The 25,780-nt window shown below is 39.9% G+C and overlaps 2 protein-coding genes across 3 annotated transcripts; one reads left to right on the forward strand and one right to left on the reverse strand.

Annotated features, from left to right (window-relative positions):
• LOC139418743 (hydroxymethylbilane synthase a) lies at positions 1–23,695 on the forward strand. 2 transcript variants are annotated; one of them, XM_071168417.1, is made up of 14 exons: positions 1–188; positions 12,715–12,768; positions 16,674–16,746; positions 17,084–17,133; positions 17,297–17,352; positions 18,160–18,237; positions 18,543–18,620; positions 18,977–19,052; positions 20,200–20,313; positions 20,574–20,612; positions 21,582–21,701; positions 21,950–22,003; positions 22,243–22,329; positions 22,571–23,695. In XM_071168417.1, exons 1-14 carry the CDS (start codon positions 162–164, stop codon positions 22,736–22,738), a joined length of 1,074 nt encoding a protein of 357 aa, XP_071024518.1. In that variant the 5' UTR covers positions 1–161; the 3' UTR covers positions 22,739–23,695. The 2 variants fall into 2 exon arrangements, with proteins under 2 accessions (XP_071024518.1, XP_071024517.1); XM_071168416.1 differs by lacking the exon at positions 1–188 and adding an exon at positions 12,418–12,612.
• Positions 23,696–24,180: 485 nt separating this feature from the next.
• Positions 24,181–24,835, reverse strand: LOC139418745 (H2A.X variant histone). Its single transcript, XM_071168418.1, has one exon. It carries the CDS (start codon positions 24,777–24,779, stop codon positions 24,351–24,353), a length of 429 nt encoding a protein of 142 aa, XP_071024519.1. The 5' UTR covers positions 24,780–24,835; the 3' UTR covers positions 24,181–24,350.
• Between the last annotated feature and the right edge of the window lie 945 nt (positions 24,836–25,780).

A 25,780-nucleotide genomic window follows, 5' to 3' on the forward strand; every position in this document is an offset into this window, starting at 1 on the left:
ATTTTTACTCTGACGGAAATGACATAGTCGTCGAGGTCACTGATCCAAGGTGGATTGGAATTTGACATTCATTTACTATTTCGTTACGATAACAGCATATATATTTTAATGATTTTGAACACCATTTTGATAACATCTCTGGGCAGTTTGTTTGCGAGGAGATGTCTGGTGAAGTTCTAAACGCACAGGTAAGAATCTGAGAGTACGGTGCACGAGGAGTTTAGTTTTTGGGACAGCCTTCATTGAACATCGATTGGTGGAAAATTACATAACACGCGCTGCTATTGGCTAAACAAGTGAATGGGTATTTGTTATTGGCTCCTCGGGGAGGAAACGTTCAAGAAATACTCTAGCATGCGATTACGTACTGCCGAAAGATTTCAGAGTTATAAAAACATGTATTCCTCTGAAGTGGTTAGTTCTCGTTCAATTAATCACTCCAGATATATATCGCACATAGACTTGTTTCTGTGTAGCTAGCCAGTTAATATCCATATAAAAGACGCCGCCCATTGGCGTCCTGGGTGGTTAATATGCAGCGTCCGACAAATAACTGCCGAAATGTTTTTGGGGAGGGGTACTTGTTTATGAAAATCTAGTTATTTAAAGAATCCGTGATCCTATAATTGTATAATTTGTGGATACCTGTATAGAAACAGTCTGACCCGCATTTTTCTCCAAAACGTCACCTATAACTCTGATGTGGTAGAATACGCGTTTTTCGCTCCGTCTAGCACAGCAGCTAATTTGGAGAAGGATGCTATTCGGGGCGTTCCTGTATGTGGACGTTGCCGCATTTGCAGGAACCCTCCCTTTATACCTGTTATATATTGGTAAATGTTAAATTAGCGGGAGGCGTGGACGCTCCAATATACGTTAATGCAGAAATAATGTTTGATTCCAGCTGCGACAACGGTAGTAGGCTGGACACATTACATTTTTAACAACGCTTTTTTTCTGATAACTGATCATTTTTCTGATAAATGCATCCGCCATGGAGCTCAGTTTCATAATATTGCCATATGTCACAGCTACTTGCCATAGTTGAAGTAATCTTGAAAAAAGCTGATGTTATTTTAGGGCGTTAACCCTGTAGATTTACTTCGGGTAATTTATTATTAACACGGTTACGGCTACTTGGTGAGCAAGCTCACTTCTCCTGGGTATACACAATGCTAGCGATGGCTGGCGCATAGCCCTCAACCATTAAACATTTTCTGGTCAAGGTTAACCACTTTTTTTAAAGAAAAAGTTGTAAAACCTAAACAAAACGCATGTCCCTGTCCTCTTCTTAAATATGTGGCCGATTTTAAACAGACAGAGTAATAAAAAAAAATAAAAAAAACTTTTTTGGTGATTTGTTTCTAAATCGCTGCTGAGTAATTTTATATGCGTCAATCTGTTCATTCTTAGGAATCTAGAGGTCGAGCTCATTGATTTGTAAGATTTGACGCAATTAACTCGGATGATGAGTCTAGCAAGTGTGGCATGGCTATTTTGACAATTTTTCGGAATACTCAGGTCCTTCAATTTAGTTTGTTCTTGTATGACCAGAAAACCTATTTTGTTTACAAACTGACGAAGAAGACTGAAATCAGTATTTATATTTTATGTATACAGTAACTAAGATACTGTTTTAAAGGGCATACAGGTCTGCTCTGACTTTACACGGTTATTTTTCTATTTAGTTATTCATAATTATTTCCAAGTGAAAAAGGTCTTAGGAACATGTAATATATATACACAATGTAAAACATTTTTTATTAAAACATTTTTATGATCAGTTTTCATATGCACTTAAAGTAATAGGTACCCTTTTATTTAAAATATTATTTTGTATTTTATATCTCAGAATAGTTCCTGATTACACTAGAGGGTTTTTAGTCTCTCTTACAAGAACCCTTGTCTTGAACATAATTTTCAGTTGAGTTGAATTTCAAAAGCTGGATAGCTCAAAGTTTATGGAATAAACTATTTTCACTTTAAATTGACTTAAATGGTGCAGATCTCTGTTCCTTGTTGTTTACTGCTCCTACGTTTTTGACCTATCCTACTAAAGTTAATACTTTTATATAATCTTTGTTGTTTTGTCTTTGTCTATAGTTTCTCTTAATGCTAGGGGGTTACGAAACAAAGGGAAGCGCAAGGCCTTATTTTTATTTGCTAAACAATTTCAAACAGCTTTTTGTTTTTTTGCAAGAGTCTCACTCAATTTCGGCTGATGCAAATTCTGGAGGTCAAATCAAATTGATTTATATAGCCCTTCGTACATCAGCTGATATCTCAAAGTGCTGTACAGAAACCCAGCCTAAAACCCCAAACAGCAAGCAATGCAGGTGTAGAAGCACGGTGGCTAGGAAAAACTCCCTAGAAAGGCCAAAACCTAGGAAGAAACCTAGAGAGGAACCAGGCTATGTGGGGTGGCCAGTCCTCTTCTGGCTGTGCCGGGTGGAGATTATAACAGAACATGGCCAAGATGTTCAAATGTTCATAAATGACCAGCATGGTCGAATAATAATAGTAAGGCAGAACAGTTGCCCCCACAGTGGGGCAACAATATTTGGCACTCCCATGGATCTGAACGCTCCGCTGGTGTCACTACAATGAAAAATACCTTTGGTGGTTATATTCTACACTTGGAATATGACCCCTTTGGTCACTTTATTTGTCTTGTGATCAGTTACAATGACAGTACGCTCATTACTTTAAACTTCTACGGGTACAACACCAAACATGAGAATGATGAGTTGCTTGAATCTATAGGGAAACATATACTTCATTGGTTATCTAAATTTCCCAATTCGTTATTATTAATAGGAGGGGACTTTAACATTACTATAGATAATTCAACTGATAGATGGCCCCAAGGTAGGCCAACCAATCAGAATTTGGATTTAATACTTTTTATGGAAAGATTTGATCTTACTGATATATGGAGAGAGGTTTCTGGCTGACAGATCATTCACTTGGAGTAACAAAACAGGTTCCAGACAATCCAGAATAGATTTTTGGCTTTTATCCAAATGTATTGATAGTGTGTTACTACAAATATTTGTACTACTCCCCTCACAGACCACAGGGCCATTTACATTGATATCAAAATATTTACCCCTGATACTAACCTTGGTAGAGCATCCTACTGGAAGTTAAATAGCTCATTATTATATAATGATATAGTTAAGTTTGAGGTTAAAGATCTGCTTTCACACTTTTGGGAAAGGGCTTGTGAAGAAAAATCTTATTGCAAGAACTGGGAGCTCTTTAAATTTGAGGTGTCCAAATACCGTAGAAAATATGGTAGTAATCTTGCTAAGACCAGAAGAGCTGAGGAGGAAAAGGTGATCTTTAAGATAACTTCCCTTTCTCAGAGGTCCCCAGCCGGAGGAGAAGATGGAACTAATTGAGTTACAAAATAAACTGGATAATATATGTATATATAGATTAAAAGCAGAAGGAGCCTTTATTAGATCTAAGAAAAAATTGAGGAGAGAGAACATAATTCATCCTGTTTCTTTAGACTTGAGAAATTTCACTCTGAAAATAACACTATCCATAAGTTAAACATTGATGGTGTTATTACAGATGGCCAAAAATTAATCGCTAAATACTGTAGCAATTTTTACAGAATTGCATAGTTCTATGTACTGTCAGGAATCCACAGATATGTTTTTTTGACTCACTGAATAATGTTCACTCCATCAGTGATATAGAATATAAACAGTGTGATGAACCCATAAAACTTGGAGATTATATAAAACATCTAAGGAACAATAAATCACCAGGTGTTGATGGAATTACATCAGAATTTTACAAATTATTTTCTGAATAAGTAGCTCCCTTCCTATTTTAAGTCTTTTTTTTAGAGAGTATTAAAAACAATATTCACCCTCCTACAATGAGCCAGGGGTTAATAACACTGATACCTAAGCCTAAAAAAGAAGTGCTGCTTATCGATAACTGGCGTCCAATTTGTCTTCTTAATATTGACTATAAGACTACTTGCAAAAATAATTAAAGAAGTCCTGGATGCAATCATTGATGAAACACAGTCTGGCTTCATGAGGAACAGACATATTTCTTACAATGTCAGACTAGTATTAGACATACTTGACTACTCAGACCTAATAACCGAGGATAGCTTTATATTATTTTTAGATTTTTATAAAGCATTTGACACAGTAGAACATCAGTTCCTCTTCCACTCCCTTGAGAGACTTGGCTTTGGGGATTTTTTTCTGTAATGCTATTAAGACTCTCTATGCAAATGGTAACAGCTCTATCAAAAATATGGCATTTCACCTAGATTTGAGTGAAAGAGAGGAATTAGGCAAGGTTGTCCTATCTCTCCGTACCTGTTTTTATTAATCACCCAACTTTTTGCAAATTATTTAAATAGTCCTGTACAAGGTATTTCCATAGCAGGTAAAGAAATGATTATAAGCCAGCTGGCTGACGATACTACATTTTTTCGGAAAGATGCTAGCCAAATTCCCATATCGATCAATGTGATACAATCCTTTTCCAAAGCGTCTGGTCTATATCTTAACATTAATACCTAAGCCACTTGTGTGGGTTTTAGACTCCGTCTCATGCTACCACTAGAGTGAAAGCACCGCCATCTTTCAAAGTGACCAAAACATCAGCCAGGAAGCATAGGAACTGAGAAGTGGTCTGTGGTTATCACTGTGATTGACTTGGAGTTACATTGTGTTGTTTAATTGTTCCCTTTATTTTTTTGAGCAGTGTATTTATTATTGCAAGGCAGAACACTTGATAAACAAGCCACATTTTATGTTTTATATTTCAAATGTGGTTTGAACTGGGTGTGACCTAGTAACCTCTATGTAAAAGTCCAGCAATTAGGGTGAGATAGGTGGGGCAGGTTTGAGACTGATCTCAGGAATTAATAAGAAAAATACACTTTATTTCTCAGTCTTTATATGAATTAATAAATGAACTGCTAAATATTTCCAATAGATGGCAGCATAAGACCACTAAGCATCAGGTATAGGCTTCAGCAGCAATATGTTTGACATAAAGTAGCATGCAACCAAAGACTATATGTCCCATGATTTTCTAAAATGATTACTCATTACTTTTACAGTAATATTTATTTGTTTATTTATTTGGGCTCTCGAGTGGCGCAGCAGTCTAAGGTACTACATCGCTACAGACCCGGTTTCGACCCCGGGCTGTTTTGCAGCCGGCTGCAACCAGGAGACCCATGAGGCAGCGCACAATTGGCCTGGCATTGTCTGGGTTAGGGGAGGCTTTGGCCAGCCGGGATGTCCTTGTCCCATTGCGCTCTATCGACTTTGGGGGGGGGGGGGGGGGGGGGGGGGGGCAGGCGCATGCACGCTGACTTCAGATGCCAGCTGTATGGTGTTTCCTCTGCCACATTGGTGCAGCTGGCTTCTGGGTTAAGTGTGCAGTGTGTCAAGAAGCAGTGTGGCTTGGCAGTGTCGTGTTTCGGGGGACGCATGGCTCTCAACCTTCCCCTCTCCCGAGTCCGTACAGGAGTTGCAGCAATGGGACAAGACCTTAACTACCAATTGGGGAGAAAAATGGGTAAAAGTAATACAACTAACCTCAACCTAGTATACAGTACCTTTGGAAAGTTTTCAGATCCCTTGACTTTTTCCACATTTTGTTAGGTTACCGCCTTATTTATAAAAATGATAAAATAGTTATTTCCCCCTTATTCACACAATACCCCAGGTTTTTATAAATTTTTGCTAATTTATTAAACATCATAAATGGAAATATGACATTTACGTAAGTATTCAGACCCTTTTCCCTTGTACTTTGTTGAAGCACCTTTGGCAGAGATTATAGCCTCGAGTCGTCTTGGGTATGACGCTACAAGCTTGGCACACCTGTATTTGGGGAGTTTTTCCCATTCTTCTCTGCAGATTCTCTCAAGCTCAGGTTTGATGGGGAGCGTTGCTGCACAGCTATTTTCAGGTCTCTTCAGAGATGTTTGATCGGGTTCAAATCCGGGCTCTGCGTGGGCCACTCAAGGACATTCAGAGACTTGTCCTGAAGGCACTCTAGTGTTGTCTTGGCTGTGTGCTTATGCTCAATGTCCTGTTGGAAGGTGAACCTTCACCCCCGTCTGAGGTCCTGAGCGCTCTGGAGCAGGTTTTCATCAAGGATCTCTCTGTACTTTGCTCTGTTCATTTTACCCTCAATCCTGACAAGTCTCCCAGTCCCTACCGCTGAAAAACATCCTTACAGCATGATGCTGCCACCACCATGCTTCACTGTAGTGATGGTGCCATGTTTCCTCCAGATGTGACGCTTGGAAATCAGGCCAAAGAGTTCTATCTTGGTTTCATCAGACCAGGTTATCTTGTTTCTCATGGTCTGAGAGTCTTTAGGTGCCTTTTGGGAAAACTCCAACCGGGCTGTCATGTGCCTTTTATTGAGGAGTGGCTTCCGTCTGGCGACTCTACTATAAAGGCCTGATTGGTGGAGTGCTGCAGAGATGGTTGTTCTTCTGGAAGCTTCTCCCATCTCCACAGAGGAACTCTGGAGTTCTGTCAGAGTGACCATCGGGTTCTTGGTCACCTCTCTGTCTGCTACCTGACTGCTCAGTTTTGCCGGGCAGCCAGCTCTAGGAAGTGTCTTGGTGGTTCCAAACTTCTTCCGTTTAAGAATGATGGAGGTCACTGTGTTCTTGGCGACCTTCAATGCTGCAGACATTTTTTGGTTCTCTTCCCCAGATCTGTGTCTCGACACAATCCTGTCACAGAGCTCTAAGGACAATTCCTTTAACCTCGTGTCTTGGTTTTTGCTCTGACATGCTCTATCAACTGTGGTACCTTTTTATAGACAGGTATGTGCCTTTCCAAATCATGTCCAATCAATTGAATTTACCACAGGTCGACTTCAATCAAGTTGTAGAAACATCTCAAGGATGATCAATGGAAACAGAATGCACCTGCGCTCAGTTTTGAGTCTCATTTGCAAAAATGTCTTTAAAACTGTTTTTATTTTCATTATGGGATATTGTGTGTAGATTGCTGAGGATTTGTATTTTATGTTATCCATTTTAGAGAAATAGTCAAAGTTTTTTCTTTTTTTTAAAAACAATTCCTCATTATGCAGATGTAATCACAGTTGACACCATCGAGGTGCGGATGTTTATTTTCTACACAAGTTGTTCTTTTTCAGATTCATCCTAAGAACAGATTGTAGTGGTAAAATAAAAAGGGATACATTTTTTGTGACATTTAGGGTAAATGGAATTCTAAGCATCACTCTAATCAGAAGAGGCTCGGCAAAGTTTATTTTCTATGGCCTTGCTCTAGTGTTCCAGCTCAGCCAACGTTCCTTGGACATTTTTCAGCCTTGGGTGAATTTTGACTCATTCTATTGTCCAGCCTACCGGTAGCTAGTTATCCGTACACTGGTAGACTGTCCTTCACCCCCGCCTGTCGAGCACTGTTTTCTCGCAGTTCTGTTAAAGATGTCGTGGCCAGGTGTTCGGCAGGCGGGAGCAAAGGACTCAGTGGTAGCTTTGCCAGCTAGTCCTCAGGAGGACTCCAGGACACAGCAGGCTGGAGGCAGGGGCGACATTGTGTGCTAGCTAACTAGCAAGCCAGCTAATACACAGTGTTGCCTTCCGTCTGATGCTGTGCTAGCGGGAGGTGGGGACGACAGGTTGACGGTGTCCTTCACCCCCGCCTGTCGGGCACTGTTCTCCTGCAGCTCTGTTCTCCTGCAGCTCTGTTAATGACAGTGAGGGCAGGTGTTCGGCAGGCGGGAAGCGAAGGACACGGTCTAAAAACACTTTTAAACCTTTTTGACGCAAATTCAAAAGTGTCACACAAGCATGAAGATGAAGTAGTGCCGCTTCGTGGACAACGACTGCCATTGTTAGGGCGGAGAGACACTTTTCGTCATGTAGTGTACGTATGTGGACACCTGCTCGTCGAACATCTCATTCCAAAATCATTGGCATTAATATGGAGTTGGTTCCCCTTTGCTGCTATAACAGCCTCCACTTTTCTAGGAAGGCTTTCTACTAGCATAATATTGCCGCGGGGACTTGCTTCCATTCAGCCACAAGAGCATTAGTGAGGTCAGGCACTGATGTTGGGCGAAGTCAAGTTCTTCCACTCCGATCTCGATAAAACATTTTTGTATGGACCTCGCTTTGTGCATGGCAGCATTATCATGCTGAAACAGGAAAGGGCCTTCCCAAAACTGTTGCCACTAAGTTGGAACCACAGAATTGTCTAAAATGTCATTGTATGCTGCAGCGTTAAGATTTCCCTTCACTGGAACTAAGGGGCCTGGCCCAGACCATGAAAAACAACCCCAGACCCTTATTCTTACTCCACCAAACTTTACAGTTGGCTCTAAGCATTCGGGTGGGTAGCGTTCTCCTGGCACCCACCAAACTCAGATTTGTCCGTTAGACAGCCAGATGGTGAAGCGTGATTCATCACTCCAGAAAACGCGTTTCCACTGCTCCAGAGTCCAATGGCGGCGAGCTTTACACCTCTCCAGCCGACGCATGGCATTGCGCATGCTGGTCTTAGGCTTGTGTGCGGCTGTTCGGCCATGGAAACCCATTGAAGCTCCCGACTAACAGTTCTTGTGCTGACGTTGCTTCTAGAGGCAGTTTAGAAATCTGTAGTGAGTGTTGCAATCCACCAAGAACAGACCATTCTGTTCTACGATTCAGCCCTCGATGGTCCCGTTCTGTGAGTTTGTGTTGCCTACCACTTCGCGGCTGAGCTGTTGTTGCTCCTAGATGTTTCCACTTCACAATAACAGCACTTACAGTTGACCGGGGAAGCTCTAGCAGGGCAGACATTTGATTAACTGACTAGTTCTTATCACGGTGCCACGATAAAAGTCACTGAGCTATTCAGTAAGGCCATTTTACTACTAAAGTTTGTCTAGTGAGATTGCATGGCTTGGTGCTCGATTTTATATACCTGTCAGCAACGAATTTGGCTGAAATAAATAAATCCACTAATTTGAAGGGGTCTGTTGACACCTTGCCTACTTGCTAGCACCAACATAAGGTTGAAGCTAGCGTAGCCACAGATGGAACAATGAGCCAGATGTTTCACCGGATGTATAATTATCCAGTTGGCATTTCCACTCGCCACCAAATATGGTGATAAGAGGAAGCCTAGTGGGAGAAGAACGAGATAAATTTTAGCCAACATTCTGCAAATGTTCTGATCAATGAAACATTTGATCTCAATACGTTTTTCTTGTTCCCAAAATTACACTGAGCAAAAATATAAACACAACTTGTAAAGTGTTGGTCCGATGAAAAAATCCCAGACATGTTTGTATTTCTCTCAGATTTTGTGCACAAATTTGTTTATATCCCTGTTAGTGAGCATTTCTCCTTTGCCAAGATAATCCATCCACCTGACAGGTGTGGCATATCAAGAAGCTGATTAAACAGCATGATCATTACACAAGTGCACCTTGTGCTGGGGACAATAAAAGATAACTTTAAAATGTGCAGTTTTGTCACAACACAATGCCACCTGCACAGTCATGTGAAATCCATAGATTAGGGCATAATTCATTTATTTGACTGATTTCCTTATATGAACTGTAAATCAGTGTATTTTTCTTCAGTTTACCCACAGAGTGGAGTACGTTTTGTAGACTTTACCCTTTTGCCTAAATCAGGGCCTAAAATTAACAGCTGACACCTGGGGAGGTTCACAGTCAAGGCTCAACAGTGCAGCATTTCATACAAATAGTGCGAGTTGTGATTTGTGGCTAAATAAATGCTGCAATATCGGTTTTCAAAGTATTTCTGCCGTTTTGTTTCATATCTTGTAATGCACAAAGAAATCTGAATCGTAACGTTATCCCACCTTACGCAGCAACACTGCCTGTCTGGGGGGCTGTGAGCACTGCTAGTGAAGTGCTAAAATATATGTTTTTAGAAGCAATGCGCACAGGCATAAAAGTTGGTCTAATTTACTCAAGTCTACTAAAGTGTACCTTTGTCCTAGTGTATCTTGGATATTTACATTGTTTTGTTCACAAGCTAGCAGAAAGAGACATCGTCAGCCTCTACTAGTGAGATTCTCACAGGCAGACGTGATGACTCGAGTCATATATTTGTATAACTAACGCCAGATAGACCACATCCTGTCTTTTCCAATGGGAGCAAATTAATCACAGAACAAGCAAGGAGGTGAGAGCCTATTGGCGCACTCTAGCATGTATTTGCATATTTTCCTTAAGGAACGCCTACTCTGTGAAGTGCAATACCTCAATTCGCCCTTGAACTCCTAAACAACCCATTTAAAAAAAAAACTTTGGCAAAGGGTAAAGTTTACAAAAGGTAGTCCACTCTGTTAGTAACATATTCTAGTTTTGGAAACAGAACTGTATTGACATCAAATGCTTCATCGATGAGAGAATTTGCAGGACGTCGACCTAAATCCATTTCTCCCCACTGCCGGCCACTGGGCTTGTTCTCGCCACCATATTTTGTTAGTGAGTGGAAACCAACTGGATGCTTCACATTTATATATGAAGTATTCTAATTGTTCTATCTATGCTCAGTTGCCCTGTTACCAATTTAAAGGGGCAGCTGAACATTTTAGTCTCTGAAGACTCAGGTCACAGAATATTAAATCGAGCAATATACCACATTTACTTCTTAATAGTAAGGCATAATTAAGTATGCTCATCCATTTTTTTGTGTGTAATTATGGCGGATTTTTTTTTGTCTGGTAAAAAATCTGAGTGGCTGGTATATTAAAATAAATAAATCTAACTGCCACATTGGCTGGAATACAAAACAGTTTGTTTTATACGTTGTTTGGAGTGTAAGGGCGGATTGAGTTATTGCACACACGCACTTCAGAGCAGGCATTCCCTAACAGAAATATGCAAATACATGCTAGAGCGTGCCAATAGGATTTTGCTAGCTCGTGCTTGGCTCTGCCCACCTCCTTGCCTGTTGTGCCCACTTTGATTAATTTGCTCCCATTGGAAACGACAGGCTGTGGTCTATATTGGTTTAGTTATAAAAATCTTTGCCTTGGAAATCTGAATTAACGCGTTCAAAGTGTCTTGGCCGTGAGTATCTGTAATTCATCAGGGCCCAGTTTCCCAAAAGCATTTTAAGGCTAAGTTTAATTTATAGAACCTTCTTAGGAGCATTGTTAAATCGACAAGCTGTTTCCCAAAACCATCGTCACTAAAGTTGCTATTTATTTACTGATTGCCCCAGACTACTCCTAGAACAGCGTCGTAAGATGTTTTTTTTTCTCCAATTCCGCATCACTTTATACGCAGAAGATCTCTGCTCAACATAGAATCAAGCTGTTTGTTTGTCTCTCTGATAATTCGGAAACAAAGTTGACTACAATACAAAATTGGCAATGTCTTTGCAATTGAACAAGCAAAGGATACAAATATATTTCAAATGCAAACCGGTAGGCCAATAGGCTACATACAGTGCCTTCAGAAAGTATTCAGACCCCTTTTCTTCTACTATATTTTGTTACGTTACAGCCTTATTCTAATATTGATTTAAAAAAGAAAATCCTTATCAATATACACAGATTGCCCAACAATGACAAAGTGGAAACAGGTTTTTAGAAATGTTTGCACATTTAAAAAAAAACAAAAAAACAGATACCTTATTTACATAAGTATTCAGATATTTTGCCATGAGACTCGAAATTGAGCTCAGATGCATCCTGTTTCCATTGATCATCCTTGAGATTCTACAACTTGATTGGAGTCCACCTGTGGTAAATTCAATTGATTGGACATGATTTGGAAAGGCACACACCTGTCTACAGTGCATTCGGAAAGTATTCAGACCGCTTGACTTTTTCTGATTTTTGTCCCAGATGGGTCTATACCCATGCCCCCTGTCCAGTGGCTATGCAAGGTAGCCATCACAGGGGTTCGGGGTCTGGCAGGGAAGCTTAATCCTTCTTCTTTACGCAATCCATGCATTAGGCTAAATTCACAAGATAAGCATAGGCGACTTCATAGGAAGTGTACATAAAATGCCATTATGTGCAGATTTGTAAGTTAACCTTCCGTTTCGACATACAGGCTAGGCCTAGCTGTTACTCTACAAACGAAAAAAGATAAACTAGAAAATTGGAAAAACTATATCAATCTCAATTTTGCAGGGTTGAACATTTTCAATTTTATGAGTGGATCAGACATTTTTATTAAACATTTAAAATAATATAATGTAATTCAATTTGAATGATTGTATTATTATTGGATTGATAAGTGTTACATGCACTGACAATGACAAGAAAAAATGCGAAAAGAATAGCCTAAATTCTTAATTTGTCCCTAAATAATACAGTGTGAAGGCTATGTGTAGGCTTACCACACACCACCCAACAACTGACACAATGAATCTGCATTCTTAATTTATCAGCATATGCCAGGAGGGTGGAGGCTAGAGTCTAAGACACTACAGGGCAAGGACACTCATAGCAGTGCTCTTCACATACTCCTCACAGACACATCATTGTAGAGCCTGAGGAAGAGCTCTCGTCTTTTTTCACCCTTACCAGGAAGATCCCCCTTTTTAAGTCACCCGAAAGAATGGAGGAAGGACCTTATAAGTGTGTTAGAGTGAGTGATTTAAGGTTTAACCTGGTACTTGCCTAATAAGCTGGAGTTATTAGGAAGATGGCTTATAAGGAAGTTGATGTATTTTTGTTATTTTCTTAACAGGATGGAAACGGAACAGTGAATCGGGTCATTAGGATGGGGACCAGGAAGAGCCAGGTAAATTCATTCATTCATTTAGTTGTAAATGTATATCATTATAATAATTATTTTTATTCACACCTTGGCGCTCAGAGCTTAAGATTTTCACTGTACACAGCAACTACATCTGTGCATGTGACTAAATAAAAATGGAATCATTAATTGATTCACAAGCTTGTTCAGATGATCTACTGTAGGATATTTGATCACTTCATGTCATTAATATTACTGTTCACTACTTCTGGTCACCAAATGTTGACTTAAAATCATTCAGTCATCATAGTAAAATGTCCTCTCAAAAAGCCCCTGTATTAACCTCCATATTAGTAAGGATTTTTCAGTTGAGAGGTTAGGAAGGGAGGTCAACTTGAAAAGGGTGGGTCTGTGTGTACTCATCTGATAAGAGCTCATCCCTGATCTGTCACCATTGTGATAGTCACACAAGTGTCTGTGGCCATGTGTCACAGATACTGCACAGGCTATATAACTGATGACAATGCATACATTTGTGGTTAACTTGATGTTTATTCATATCCCAATTAGCTGTTGCACATGCAGCATTTACTCTTCCTTGGGTCCACATAAAACAGAAAATACATGAAAAGGTAAAGAACAGTTATAGATAAGAACGGCCTTAGATATTATTACATTAAAATTAAAAGTAATATATTGTCAAGGCACCAAGAGACAATTATTTAAAAACTATTTACACACTCTTCATGTATACATATTCACATACCTACAGTTCAAGTCGGAAGTTTACATACACCTTAGCCAAATACATTTAAACTCAGTTTTTCACAATTCCTGACATTTAATCCTAGTAAAAATTCCCTGTTTTAGGTCAATTAGGATCACCACTTTATTTTAAGAATGTGAAATGTCAAAATAATAGAAGAGTGATTTATTTCAACTTTTATTTATTTCATCACATCCCCCTGTTGGTCAGAATTGTACATACACTCAATTAGTATTTGGTAGCATTGCCTTAAAATTGTTTAACTTGGGTGAATCGCTTCGGGTAGCCTTCCACAAGCTTCCCACAATAAGTTGGGTGAATTTTGGCCCATTCCTCCTGACAGAGCTGGTGTAACTGAGTCAGGTTTGTAGCCTCCTTGCTCATACACTCTTTTTCAGTTCTGCCCAAAAATGTTCTATTGGATTGAGGTCAGGGCTTTGTGATGGCCACTCCAATACCTTGACTTTCTTGTCCTTAAGCCATTTTGTCACAACTTTGAAGTATGCTTGGGGTCATTGTCCATTTGGAAGACCCTTTTGCAACCAAGCTTTAACTTGAGATGTTGCATCAATATATCCACATAATTTTCCTACCTCATGATGCCATCTATTTTGTGAAGTGCACCAGTCCCTCCTGCAGCAAAGCACTCTCACAACATGATGCTGCCACCCCCGTGCTTCACGGTTGGCTGGTGTTCTTCGGCTTGCAAGCCTCCCCCTTTTTTCTCCAAACATAACAATGGTCATTATGACCAAACAGGGTAGGCACTGAGTTTGAAGGTCGGCCTTGAAATACATCCACAGGTACACCTCCAATAGGCTAATTGACATCATTTGAGTCAATCAGACGCTTCTAAAGTCATGACATCATTTTCTGGAATTTTCCAAGCTGTTTAAAGGCACATTCAACTTAGTGTATGTAAACTTCTGACCCACTGGAATTGTGATGCAGTGATTATAAGTGAAATAATCTGTCTGTAAACAATTGTTGGAAAAATTACTTGTGTCATGCACAAAGTAGATGTCCTAACCGACTTGCCAAAACTATAGTTTGTTAACAAGAAATTTGTGGAGTAGTTGAGAAACGAGTTTTAATGACTCCAACCTAAGTGTATGTAAACTTCCGACTTCAACTGTACATACAGTACAGTTCATTTAGATCTTTAGAAAGAGAAGAGGTGCAAGTTTTTACTGAACTTGCTTTTTGACACCTCTGGTGGCAGAACATTCCATGATGACATTGCTCTACATAACAGATTGACGCATTAAATCAGTTTTTTTTGTTTGGGTAGCGTGAAGAAACCCATAGTGGCGTGCCTAGTGGGATATGTATGTCTAACTGAAGTATATGCAAATATGGTGGTTTGGAATTTTCAATATACAAATGTTTTTAAAAAGACTAGAAGAGAAATAGTCAATCTCTCTTCAACCAGGAAAGACTATAATTGATGTTGTTGATATTAGTTCTGTGTGTGCAGTTAAGTGCAAGTTGTGCTGCTCTGTTTTGAGCCAGCTGCAGCTTTACTAGGTCATTCTTTGCTGCAGCTGACCATATTACTGCACAGTAATCAAGATCGGACAAGACCAGCGCCTGAACAACTAGTACAGTCAAGTTTAGTCAAAAACACAAACTTTTTGTAACAGACATACCTCACCCCTTCTTTAATGCAACCTAGTCAATATGACTTACTTGACCATGATAACTGACCATCCAATGTTACTCCTAGGAGCTCAGCTTCCTCAACTTGCTCAATGGTCACACTCGTTATGCACAGCTCCATTGACCCATTTACTGTGTTGGTGTTGCTCATAAAATGTATCATCACTTCAGAATTAGCAGAGAGCCTACTCTAGAAATGTGACATGTTTAAAGAGTATATTGTTCCAAATACTGTCTATTAAGGCAAAATACGAAAGTGTATTTTTTGAGATATTAATATTTTTTATGTTCAATGTGAATTTTTTTTCTTTCAGAATCTAGATATACTCCATATGTTAGACCACACTATAAGGAGGATAATGACACCAAGATGTTGTCTGTCTTATGTACGATTCACATATCATAACATCTTACAGGAGTCATGTATAGGTCTAAAAAAGGACCTGAAATGGTCACTTTCATGATGATAAAAAAAAATATGTTTGTCAAGCATCCTTCCTCCCAATTAAGTTTATATGTGAAAATTGCCAGAACAATCCGTGATACCAAAATATTTTCTGCCTACTGTGTGGACTCCCCCTTGTACTGTACTGATTCAGATGACTGATGATTGGCTAAAGGAAATGTATAATAAGATGATAGTTGGAGCTGTTTTGTTAGATTTCAGTGCAGCCTTTAATGTTATTGATCCTCATTTGTTATTGAAAAAACATCACCTTTACATCACATGGTTGGAGAGTTACAGCTTGCTGCCTAAATAATGCAAACATTTGAGTAAATGAGGGATACAAAGTATATTGAATGCAGGTGCTTCCACACAGGCATGGTTCCTGAGTTAATTAAGCAATTAACATCGCATCACGCTTATCATGTATAAAAATGTTGGGCAGGCCATTATTTTCGCTACCATGGCTATGCCCTCATAGGATGACATAGCCCCCATCCACAGGACACGAGTGGTCACTGAATGGTCAGTAGTTAACTTGTTATTTAGAAAAATAGCATTTACTAAGAAAAGGCAGCAAACAAATTGGATGGCTGTTAGAGACAGCAAATGGTGCTTTACAATTGTATGTAGTGGAATTACTTTAGCTTCCTTCCACACCTGTGGGGACACACTCCTTTTAGGCTTTGGTTAAAGACATGACAAATAGGGGTGGCAATACAGTCTGCTACCATTCTCAATAGTTTCCCATCTAGGTTGTCAATACCAATAAATGGTGGCTTATCATTATTGATGGATAACAATAGTTCTTCAACCTCTCCCACACTAACTTGACCAAATGCAAAACCCGCTATTGTTTCTCTCATTATTAGATCTTTTATACAAAAATACGATGGTTCACTGTTCAATGTTCACTATTTTTATTTTTTCACATTAATGTCCATGTCGTAGCCTTTATCAAGGAAATTGCCCACATTTGCTCTAAGCAATGATTATAAATCAGTTTCACCTGGCACATCATTCCTTTCATATCTACATAATGTATGTAATAATATAAAATTATGTATTTTTATATTTCAGTTGGCTCGCATCCAGACTGATTATGTGGCAGAGAAACTGAAGACACTTTATCCAGATGTCCATCTTGAAATAGGTGAGAAAAGTAGAGATGCGTAATACAAGAACACTCATACAGCCATACTCTCTCTCGCTCTCTCACTTTTCCTCCCGCTCTCTCTTTCCCTCCCTGACTCTCTCTCTGTATTTCTTTCCTCTGTTTGTCAGCCTTTCAGTTACTGAACAAATAGTAGATTGTGTTTGGGAGAAGATGGTGTAAAGCATACAACTGTACTGACACACAGTTTACTGTCTTTCGGCTTTGTTGCTCTGACTGTCTTTTAAAGAGAATCTGCTGAAATGGAACTGATGACCTCACTACCACTGTCATTCATAGTCATGATTGTAATACACTACTTTTTCATTCATTCCAGTTGCCATGTCCACAATTGGTGACAAAATCTTGGACACTGCATTATCAAAGGTTAGTTCAGAATAAATAATGCTTGAATTGTATTTGTAGGTTTGAGATCATTGTCAATCCATTGCAGGATGCTATTTTTATTAACTTTATCAGTGCTGTTGGTATGGCAACGTGGCTGGTATGTCTGTATTTAGCGTCTCAAAATGTGTCTTGGTTGTTTCAGATAGGTGAGAAAAGTCTTTTCACAAAGGAGCTCGAGAATGCTCTGGAGAGGAATGAGTAAGTATGGACAATGTTAATGAAAGTATTGATTTGAGTGACACTCTCCTGGTGACAAGTAGCAAGTCTGATAAATAGCTCCCTCTGTTGACACAACTCTGAACTTTATCAGATTTCATTGCATAAGAACACGTACAGGTAACTGCCAAAATAAAAGATACAAAGAATACAAAGAATATTGAAAGCAAGTGCTTCCGTACATGTGTGGTTCCTGAGTTAATTAAGCAATTAACATCATTGCATCATGCTTAAGGTCATGTATAAAAATGGTGGGCAGGCCATTATTTTGGCTACCATGGCTATGCCCCCAAAGGATGACAAAGCCCCCATCCCATCATGCTTAGAGTCATGTGTAAAAATGCTCAGTTGCCCATTATTTTGACTACCATGGCTAGACCACCAGATCTCAACCAACTTGAACACTTAAGGAAGATTCTGAAGCGTTTTCTATCACCATCAACAAAACACCAAATGATGTAATTTCTCGTTGAAGAATTGTGTTGCATCCCTCCAATAGAGTTCAAGACACTTGTAGAACCAATGCCAAGGTACATTGAAGCTGTTCTGGCGGCTCGTGGTGGCCCAACATCGTATTAAGACACTATGTTGGTGTTTCCTTTATTTTGTCAGTAACTTGTAGATGAGTGCGTTAGAGGTTGGAAAATAAAGAGCAGTTCTTTATTATAGTATTAACTATATTGTGAAATGGGGGTTTATTTTGGTGTTTGGAAATGACAAGGCTGTGGAGTTAATGAAAAAACTTGGAGTGTACAACTATTCTATAACCAGCATCTCTCTTTCTAACAGGGTAGACCTAGTAGTGCACTCTCTCAAAGACCTCCCTACAACTCTGCCCAATGGCTTCACTATAGGAGCAGTGCTTCAGTGAGTACAAACCCTACTTAGTACATCATCAGCACTGTCCATTGTCATCCACACTCTTCTTATAGTTGGACTAAGCAGTGACAGTGTTGTGGGATGGATAGTACCAACAACAACAGCCGGAAGCTGATGTCTTCCAATAAATGTCCATTCATACAAATCAATTGTGAACTGATCTATGGAAATTTGTTTTAGTTTTCACATTCATTGAGTCTGGGCCTATGTCTTTTTTGCTAAATAAGTTTCCCTTTTGAATACTAAGATTCTCTGTGTATATGTTTTCTCTTCCTTTCCAATGTTTCTCAAAGGCGTGAAAGCCCACATGATGCAGTGGTGCTACATCCAAAGAACAGTGGACTGACCCTGGACACTTTGCCAGATGGCAGGTAGGTGTGCCACTATGCCAGGGAGAATAGTGAATGAAAGATACCAATTCTCAGTGTTCTGTGATAAACTTGACACACATCACACAGCCTATAATGTCTTCATCAAGCTTTAAGACTAGGACATGGCATATCCTATGATATTCAGTTGGAGCAATTGCAAAACTGCACCTGCAAAAAAAGACAAAACTTAGTTGTTTTTTTGTTTTGTTTTTTTGCGACCATGTCCTTTTGAATTATTGACTGTTACAATGCAATGGTCAATGTGTGTGATATATATATGTGATCCTTTTGAGAACTTCAATGGATGATTTTCAGACCAAACTCCACTGACGTCTGTGTCTGTTCTGTTCTCACAGTGTGATTGGTACTAGCTCTCTGCGTCGAGCTGCTCAGCTGAAGAAGAGGTTTCCTCATCTGGAGTTTAAAGACATTGTATCGTTTTCTAATGCAGAACTGATATGATTTACTGTCTATCCATCTGTGTGTCTTATTGCTGTCAGTATTCATGCATGTAGCTATTGTAGGGGAGACTGGAGGCAATTATACGTTTTTGTCCTCCTCTATTGCTCAGAGAAGACTTGAACTAGGCCAGTCATTCAAGTGTCTTATATATCTGTCACCTAATCATTCATACCTGTCGGATCACAATATTGATTTTAATCCGAAAAGTCATGCAGGGGCAATTGTAATAGTAGCTGGGGTCAAATGTAACACCTACAAAATCAACCAAATACATGTATTAAAATGAAAAAAGTAATGTTTATGAATAATCATATCATAGACGTATGTAATGATTTTGCAAGAAATATGACCATTTCTACGTACGTAACCAATAATTACATGGCCATTTGGTTCCTCTCAAAACATGTGAATAGTCGATGGTACCGAGATTATATCCGTTTACAACTTATTTGGCACTTTACAGGACCCCAAGGCTATTTACAGTTATTATATGTATAATTCATACAATCTTAAAGTTAAATTCACTTGTTTTCATCATTTGGCTGCTTGGCTCAGGGTCATTTTAACACTGTGTTACGAATGCCCCCAACCCAGCAGCCATGTCACAACCTCATGTGCCTAGCAAGAGACAACAAATTAAATCAAATTTTATTGGTCACATACACAAATCTCGCAGATGTTATTGCAGTGTAGTGAAACGCTTGTGAACATTTTCATGTAAGAAATAACACACAAAAAACCCTGAATACTGCAAAGTTGCTTAGGCGCTAGAAGCAGAGCGGCCATATCTGTCGTGCCATCTTGAATAGTGACCACATCATTCATGTAAATATTTAGAGAACAAATTATGCTAGTTGGATTTATTAGACATTAGTGCTCAGCGCAATATAAGAAAAATACAGCCAATTTTTTTAAATACACAAAACTACTTTCACCCCTAACAAAATTGCCCATAAAATGTGAGATATTTGGCTGTAACTTTTCAAGCAGGAAAAAAACTAAATGGGCATGTTCTGTGTGTTTCATCACTCTAGCTAGCTTCTGTTTGGCAAAATTCAAGGTGTTACAATTGCCCCCAGTCTCCCCTAGTAATTGTTCCTTAACATGAGCGCTATAGCGAGGTAACCTAAACACTCGTCTGAAGAAGCTGGATGAAAAGGAGGACTATGCTGCCATCATCCTGGCGGCAGCAGGGCTGAAGAGGATGGGGTGGGAGGCACGAGTCAGCCAGGTACAATGCAACCAGCCTCCCCAAACATCTCTGGTGTGCCTGGCCCTCAAGGCAAATGTCATGGCATAACACAAGACACAAAATGTTTCACCAAACAATACAATTTCAGAGTGCATACCTATAAATTGACTAGGTATCCCCCTTTCCTTAAGTTGATAAATATGCTAGGAAAATGTATTTGATAATGTTGTGTTGTATGTCTCTTGGTAGCTATAGAAGCTGCTGTAGAAATGAAATGTTTGTTGGGTTTGTCTCTACAGGTTCTTGGCCCTGAGGACTGTATGTATGCTGTTGGCCAGGTGGGTACAGTTTTTAGCTATTGTTGTTGTTTACAGGAAGCACCTGGGGTGCCAGCCGTTATAACCGTTACACCACGAGTGCCACACCGTGCACATCTATTCTGAAAACTAGCTATTATTGGCAGACAACTTTCGATCTCTTTCTTGTTGGTTTATTAACTAATTTACTAAAAGGGCATTATCATTTTCACAATTTCACAGTATTATTCAAACATCAATGTGGAAATATACACTCAGTGGACAGTTTATTAGGTACATCCATCTAGTATCGGGTCGGACCACTCTTTTCCTCCAGAACAGCCTGAATTCTTTGGGGCATGTGCCAAGAAAACATTCCCCACACCATTACATCACTGCCAGCAGCCTGTACTGTTGACAACAGGTAGGATGGGGCCATGGACTTATGCTGCTTTAATTCGTTTAAATTAACAGGTGTGCCTTGTTAAAGGTACATTTGTGGAATTTATTTTCTTCTTAATGCGTTTGAGACAATTAATTGTGTTGTGACATGGTAGGGGTGGTATACAGAATATAGCCCTATTTGTTAGGGCAAGAACAGTTCAAATAAGCAAAGAGAAATGACAGTCCATCATTAATTTAAGACGTGAAGGTCAGTCAATCCAGAAAATGTCAAGAACTTTGAAAGTTTCTTCAAGTGCAGTTGCAAAAACCATCAAGCGCTATGATGAAACTGGCTCTCATGAGGACCACCATAGGAAAGGATGGCCCAGAGTTACCTCTGCTGCAGAGGATAAGTTCATTAGTTACCAGCCTCAGAAATTGCAGCCCAAATAAATAAATGCTTCAGAGTTCAAGTAACAGACATCTCAACATCAGCTGTTCGGAGGACGCATGAATCAGGCCTTCATGTTCGATTTGCTGCAAAGAAACTACTACTAAAGGACACCAATGTGTCACAGGGAAATCACATTTTTGACTGCACTGAGACTTTGAGTCTGTATCCCCCAGGGTGCCCTTGCCGTGGAGGTGCGGGCGCGAGACTGTGACATCTTGGAGATGGTGTCTACCCTGCACCACTCAGAGACTGTGCTGCGCTGCATAGCAGAGAGGGCCTTTCTCAGACGCCTGGCAAGTTAACCATGCGTTTCCCCATACACACGCCTGACAAAAACATAAACAAGACACTAGCTGGCAGCTGCACCTGCTGATGCCGAATAGTTGCGGTTCAAAAGCTGCAGCTTATAGAACTGAATGTGTATTTTTCTTGCCTCACACAATCAATTTGTTGCATGGATCATAATTTGTGTGCATCAATATTACAAAGCCTTCTATATTATCACTCTGACCCTTGCTGCTTTGATACTTTTTGTACACAGGAGGGAGGTTGCAGTGTACCAGTTGCTGTGAACACAGAAGTGAAGGACTCGGTGGTAAGGAAATAGTTAGACATCTAATCAGAATCGGGAATAGATGCAGAAACCACCAACCTTAGAGCTGAGCAGAATTACCTCTAAGCATATTGCTGTACTGTACTGATTTTATTCAGTCACTTCCAATGGCCTATTTAAAATAATCAGTAGACTGTCGAAATTATCTGCAGATGGAAGTTTTCTGTAATTGATGAGAGTGGGTGTGCTCATGAGTTTAACGCTCTTCTCTCCTGTTCCAGCTCTCTCTGACTGGTGCTGTGTACAGCCTGGATGGAGCTGACAGCTTGAAGGAGGCCATGGAAATCAGTGTAGACCCAGGAAATAAGGTTGGGGACAGGACCTATTTTTATATGGCCGTCATGCCATATTCTTAATGTATTATTTACTGTATGTGATATTTTCTGTTTTTGTATGGTCGTCATGCTTACGATTATCCTGGAATCTAAACTGATATGCTCAGTTTCAACATTGTGGTGAAAGTTTGGATTTATGGCTAGTTTCATTTTGTTCCTAGAAAGTGAATGTGATATTTTAGCTAATTGATTGTCTCCATTTTCCTCTTCTCAGTTAGAGTCGGCGGCAGACATCCAGCATGTTGGGGTTACAGCCCACAATGTGCCTCAGTGTGCCCAGGTAGCAGCTGAGAAGCTGGGGGTGGACCTGGCCGATCTCCTGCTCAGCAAAGGAGCCATGGAGATCCTGACCACTGCTCGGAAACTCAACGACGCACGCTAAGGCCCTCTCTCCACTCCTACAGCGGGTCCCAATTTGCTCCCTACCCCTTCCTTTGGCTCTCTAACCTTTCGGCCAAGGGGAACAAGTAGGGAGCGGATTGGGACTGGCTGCCTAACACTGTGCAAGCCATCGTCAGCATCCAAGACCAGCAGAAGTCGGCAGGGTCTTGATAATGTTTACTCTGAATATGTACAGATTCACCTCAGTTGTATTGTATAAGCTAAATGTATATGATCCAATTTATGTATGAGCTACTACTCTGGGTAAATACTAGGTGAAAATTTGTATAGATGCTGAGGGTTAAGAATGTACCAAACAAAGATTTCTGTGAGTATGACTGACCAACTCCACACACAGTATTACAACTGAACCGTATGACACATCTCAGGCAAGGCCCCTGGCCTTTTTTTAATCACTTTTCTAAGCAAGAACAAAATGATGTTCAAACCTGGAATATATTGACAGCAAGAGAATGTTGTCACAAGTGAATATATAACTATCAACTCTTACTGGAAAATGTATCATACCGATAGTGCCATGTTTGTATACATTATGTGCTTTCTATGAAGCCTTCATATCTGCTTCAGCTCTATAAATACCGACCAGTTGTACGAAGTGATTAGTGCTTTTTGAGGTCGTTTCAATTATTTAAAAGTTATGCATTAAATGCAGTAACAGACTAGAACAAAAGTCCCATGATGGTGACTGCCCATCAGTTTACCAAATGCCATGTGCCTATTACTTGTTTGATATTTCATTTGCTGAGCTGCTATTTTAGTTACTGAAGTGCATACTTTTGTCTGAATACCAACTATCAGGTAGAGCTCATGTATCCCTCTTGAATTATGTCTGTAGCAGGAGTAAAAGAGAAACAGACCGCGTATGCGCTCAATGGATAATGGTCATTGTAGTTAATTACCTTCTGCGTTAAACTGAATAAAACTACAACTCCCTAAATCGCTGTTTGGGTTTGATCTGATTTCCCTAGAGAAACTGCGCACAGGAAGAACGAAATGGAATTCAAATTGAACCGATGTAGGTCAGTTTTTCGTTTAATTGCTCAGCACTTCCAACAAGGTTGTTAGATAATTCAGCTGCAGGAGTGCGGCTCCTGAACACTTCATTGGGTACAAACTACACATCGCCTTTGTTTCATCAGATTGTCTGGAGTCCACGCGAACCTGTCAAATCGAGATGTGAGACATCGTACACATTATCTAGTTAATTTGTGGTCTGGACAAACTAGGCAAAGGTAATCGCCATGGCATGTCCTTTGAGAACTACGGTTGGTATATTGGTTAGCCAAGTTCCCCCAACAGTAGTGTAATGGCTATTGTTAGCATGCTCAACCCTGTCGCAAACACTTAGGTTAGCTTTCTCAAACAAACATTGATTTTACTCACTTGTTTAACCTTCGAATGGATACAAAACGTGACAAGATGTATCAAAAGAACATTTATTGCAACCTAAAGAATTTTAAGCGCGAAAAAAACAGCACATTTTCAACAAAGGAAAATAGGAATGGAAATTTAACAATTTTCAGAATGTGTGGGTGGCCCTTAAAAGGGCCTTTTGGTTGAAGAGTTCGGTGGAGGTTTATTTAAATCGCCAACTAATATTCTTGGGACTGTGAGGAAGCCTTCTTTCCCGCCTTCCCGCTTGGTGCAGCGGCCGCCCCTGTCTTCTTTGGTAGCAAAACAGCCTGGATGTTGGGCAACACACCTCCCTGGGCGATGGTTACACCGCCGAGTAGTTTGTTTAACTCCTCGTCGTTACGAACGGCCAGCTGTAGATGGCGGGGGATGATACGGGACTTCTTGTTGTCCCGAGCGGCATTGCCAGCCAACTCCAGGATCTCAGCCGTCAGGTACTCGAGGACAGCAGCCATGTACACGGGAGCACCAGCACCTACTCTATGAGCGTAGTTGCCCTTCCTCAGCAGACGATGGACACGACCTACGGGGAACTGAAGACCAGCGCGGGAGCTGCGGGACTTTGCCTTAGCGCGGGCCTTTCCTCCGGTTTTGCCTCTTCCAGACATGATGCAGATTTTCAAGACTCAAGTATTACAGAGATCAAACAGGCTGTGGTTCAAGGAAATAATGAACGCTAAAGGAACTACTGCGGAATATAAACACTGCAATTTAATCCCGCCTTCAAATCCTATTGGATATTGAAATGACAAGGCGCATATAATTGGCTTTGAGAGATGACTGCTAGAAAGAGATGAACCCTCATTGGCCTTAATTTTCTGTGCATATCAGAGTAGTTGAGGACCGTGTTTGATTGGTTTGTTGTGTTTATCGCTGTTGTCATTGGATCACATTGCTCTCAAATTTGGGGGGAAATGTCACGCCAATCAAATACCCCCCCCTCCCTATTTTATTTTTTGGTGGAAAGCCAGCAGTCTATGAAGACGAAACAATTATTTGTTACATGAATCAGCGTGTTTGTATCAAGGTATAACATAGATGAATAGGGCAAAGTATATTTTGGTAAACAACGAATTGTTGGGGAACGAGGATAGAGCTACTGCTACCAACGATAGAGAGAAATATTAATGGCGTCTTTTTGTAGGCAATGAATGGTTCGTTGGACAAAGCCTATGAGGAAAATGGATGGTGTTTTTGGATGAACGCCGTTCGGTCTATGGTTAACACAGGTTTAGGCATCTTATATGTTTTGTTCTATGAGGTAATCTTCATCTAACCTCACTTTTTTGAATTTTAAAGAATTTAGAATATGTAATAATACAAACAAATCACAAATGCTTCATAATTCGTAAAGGTCATGTTAACTGACTGCCATTATATCATAGATCAAAACAAAGAAGATCTCATAAGCACGGTGGGAAATTTAACTTATTCTTTCAACAGCCAATGTGGTAGGTAACGTTAGATACAAAAAAATCTAGCAACCACTCAGATTTTTACCTATCCAAATAATATTTTGCTCCATAATTACGCAAAGAAAATACATAAACAACGGCGAGCATGCTTTCTAATGTTTAAAAGATGAGATGTATTACTATTAATAGGGTAT

The sequence above is a fragment of the Oncorhynchus clarkii genome, chromosome 10, assembly GCF_045791955.1.
Source record: "Oncorhynchus clarkii lewisi isolate Uvic-CL-2024 chromosome 10, UVic_Ocla_1.0, whole genome shotgun sequence".
NCBI lineage: Eukaryota > Metazoa > Chordata > Actinopteri > Salmoniformes > Salmonidae > Oncorhynchus > Oncorhynchus clarkii.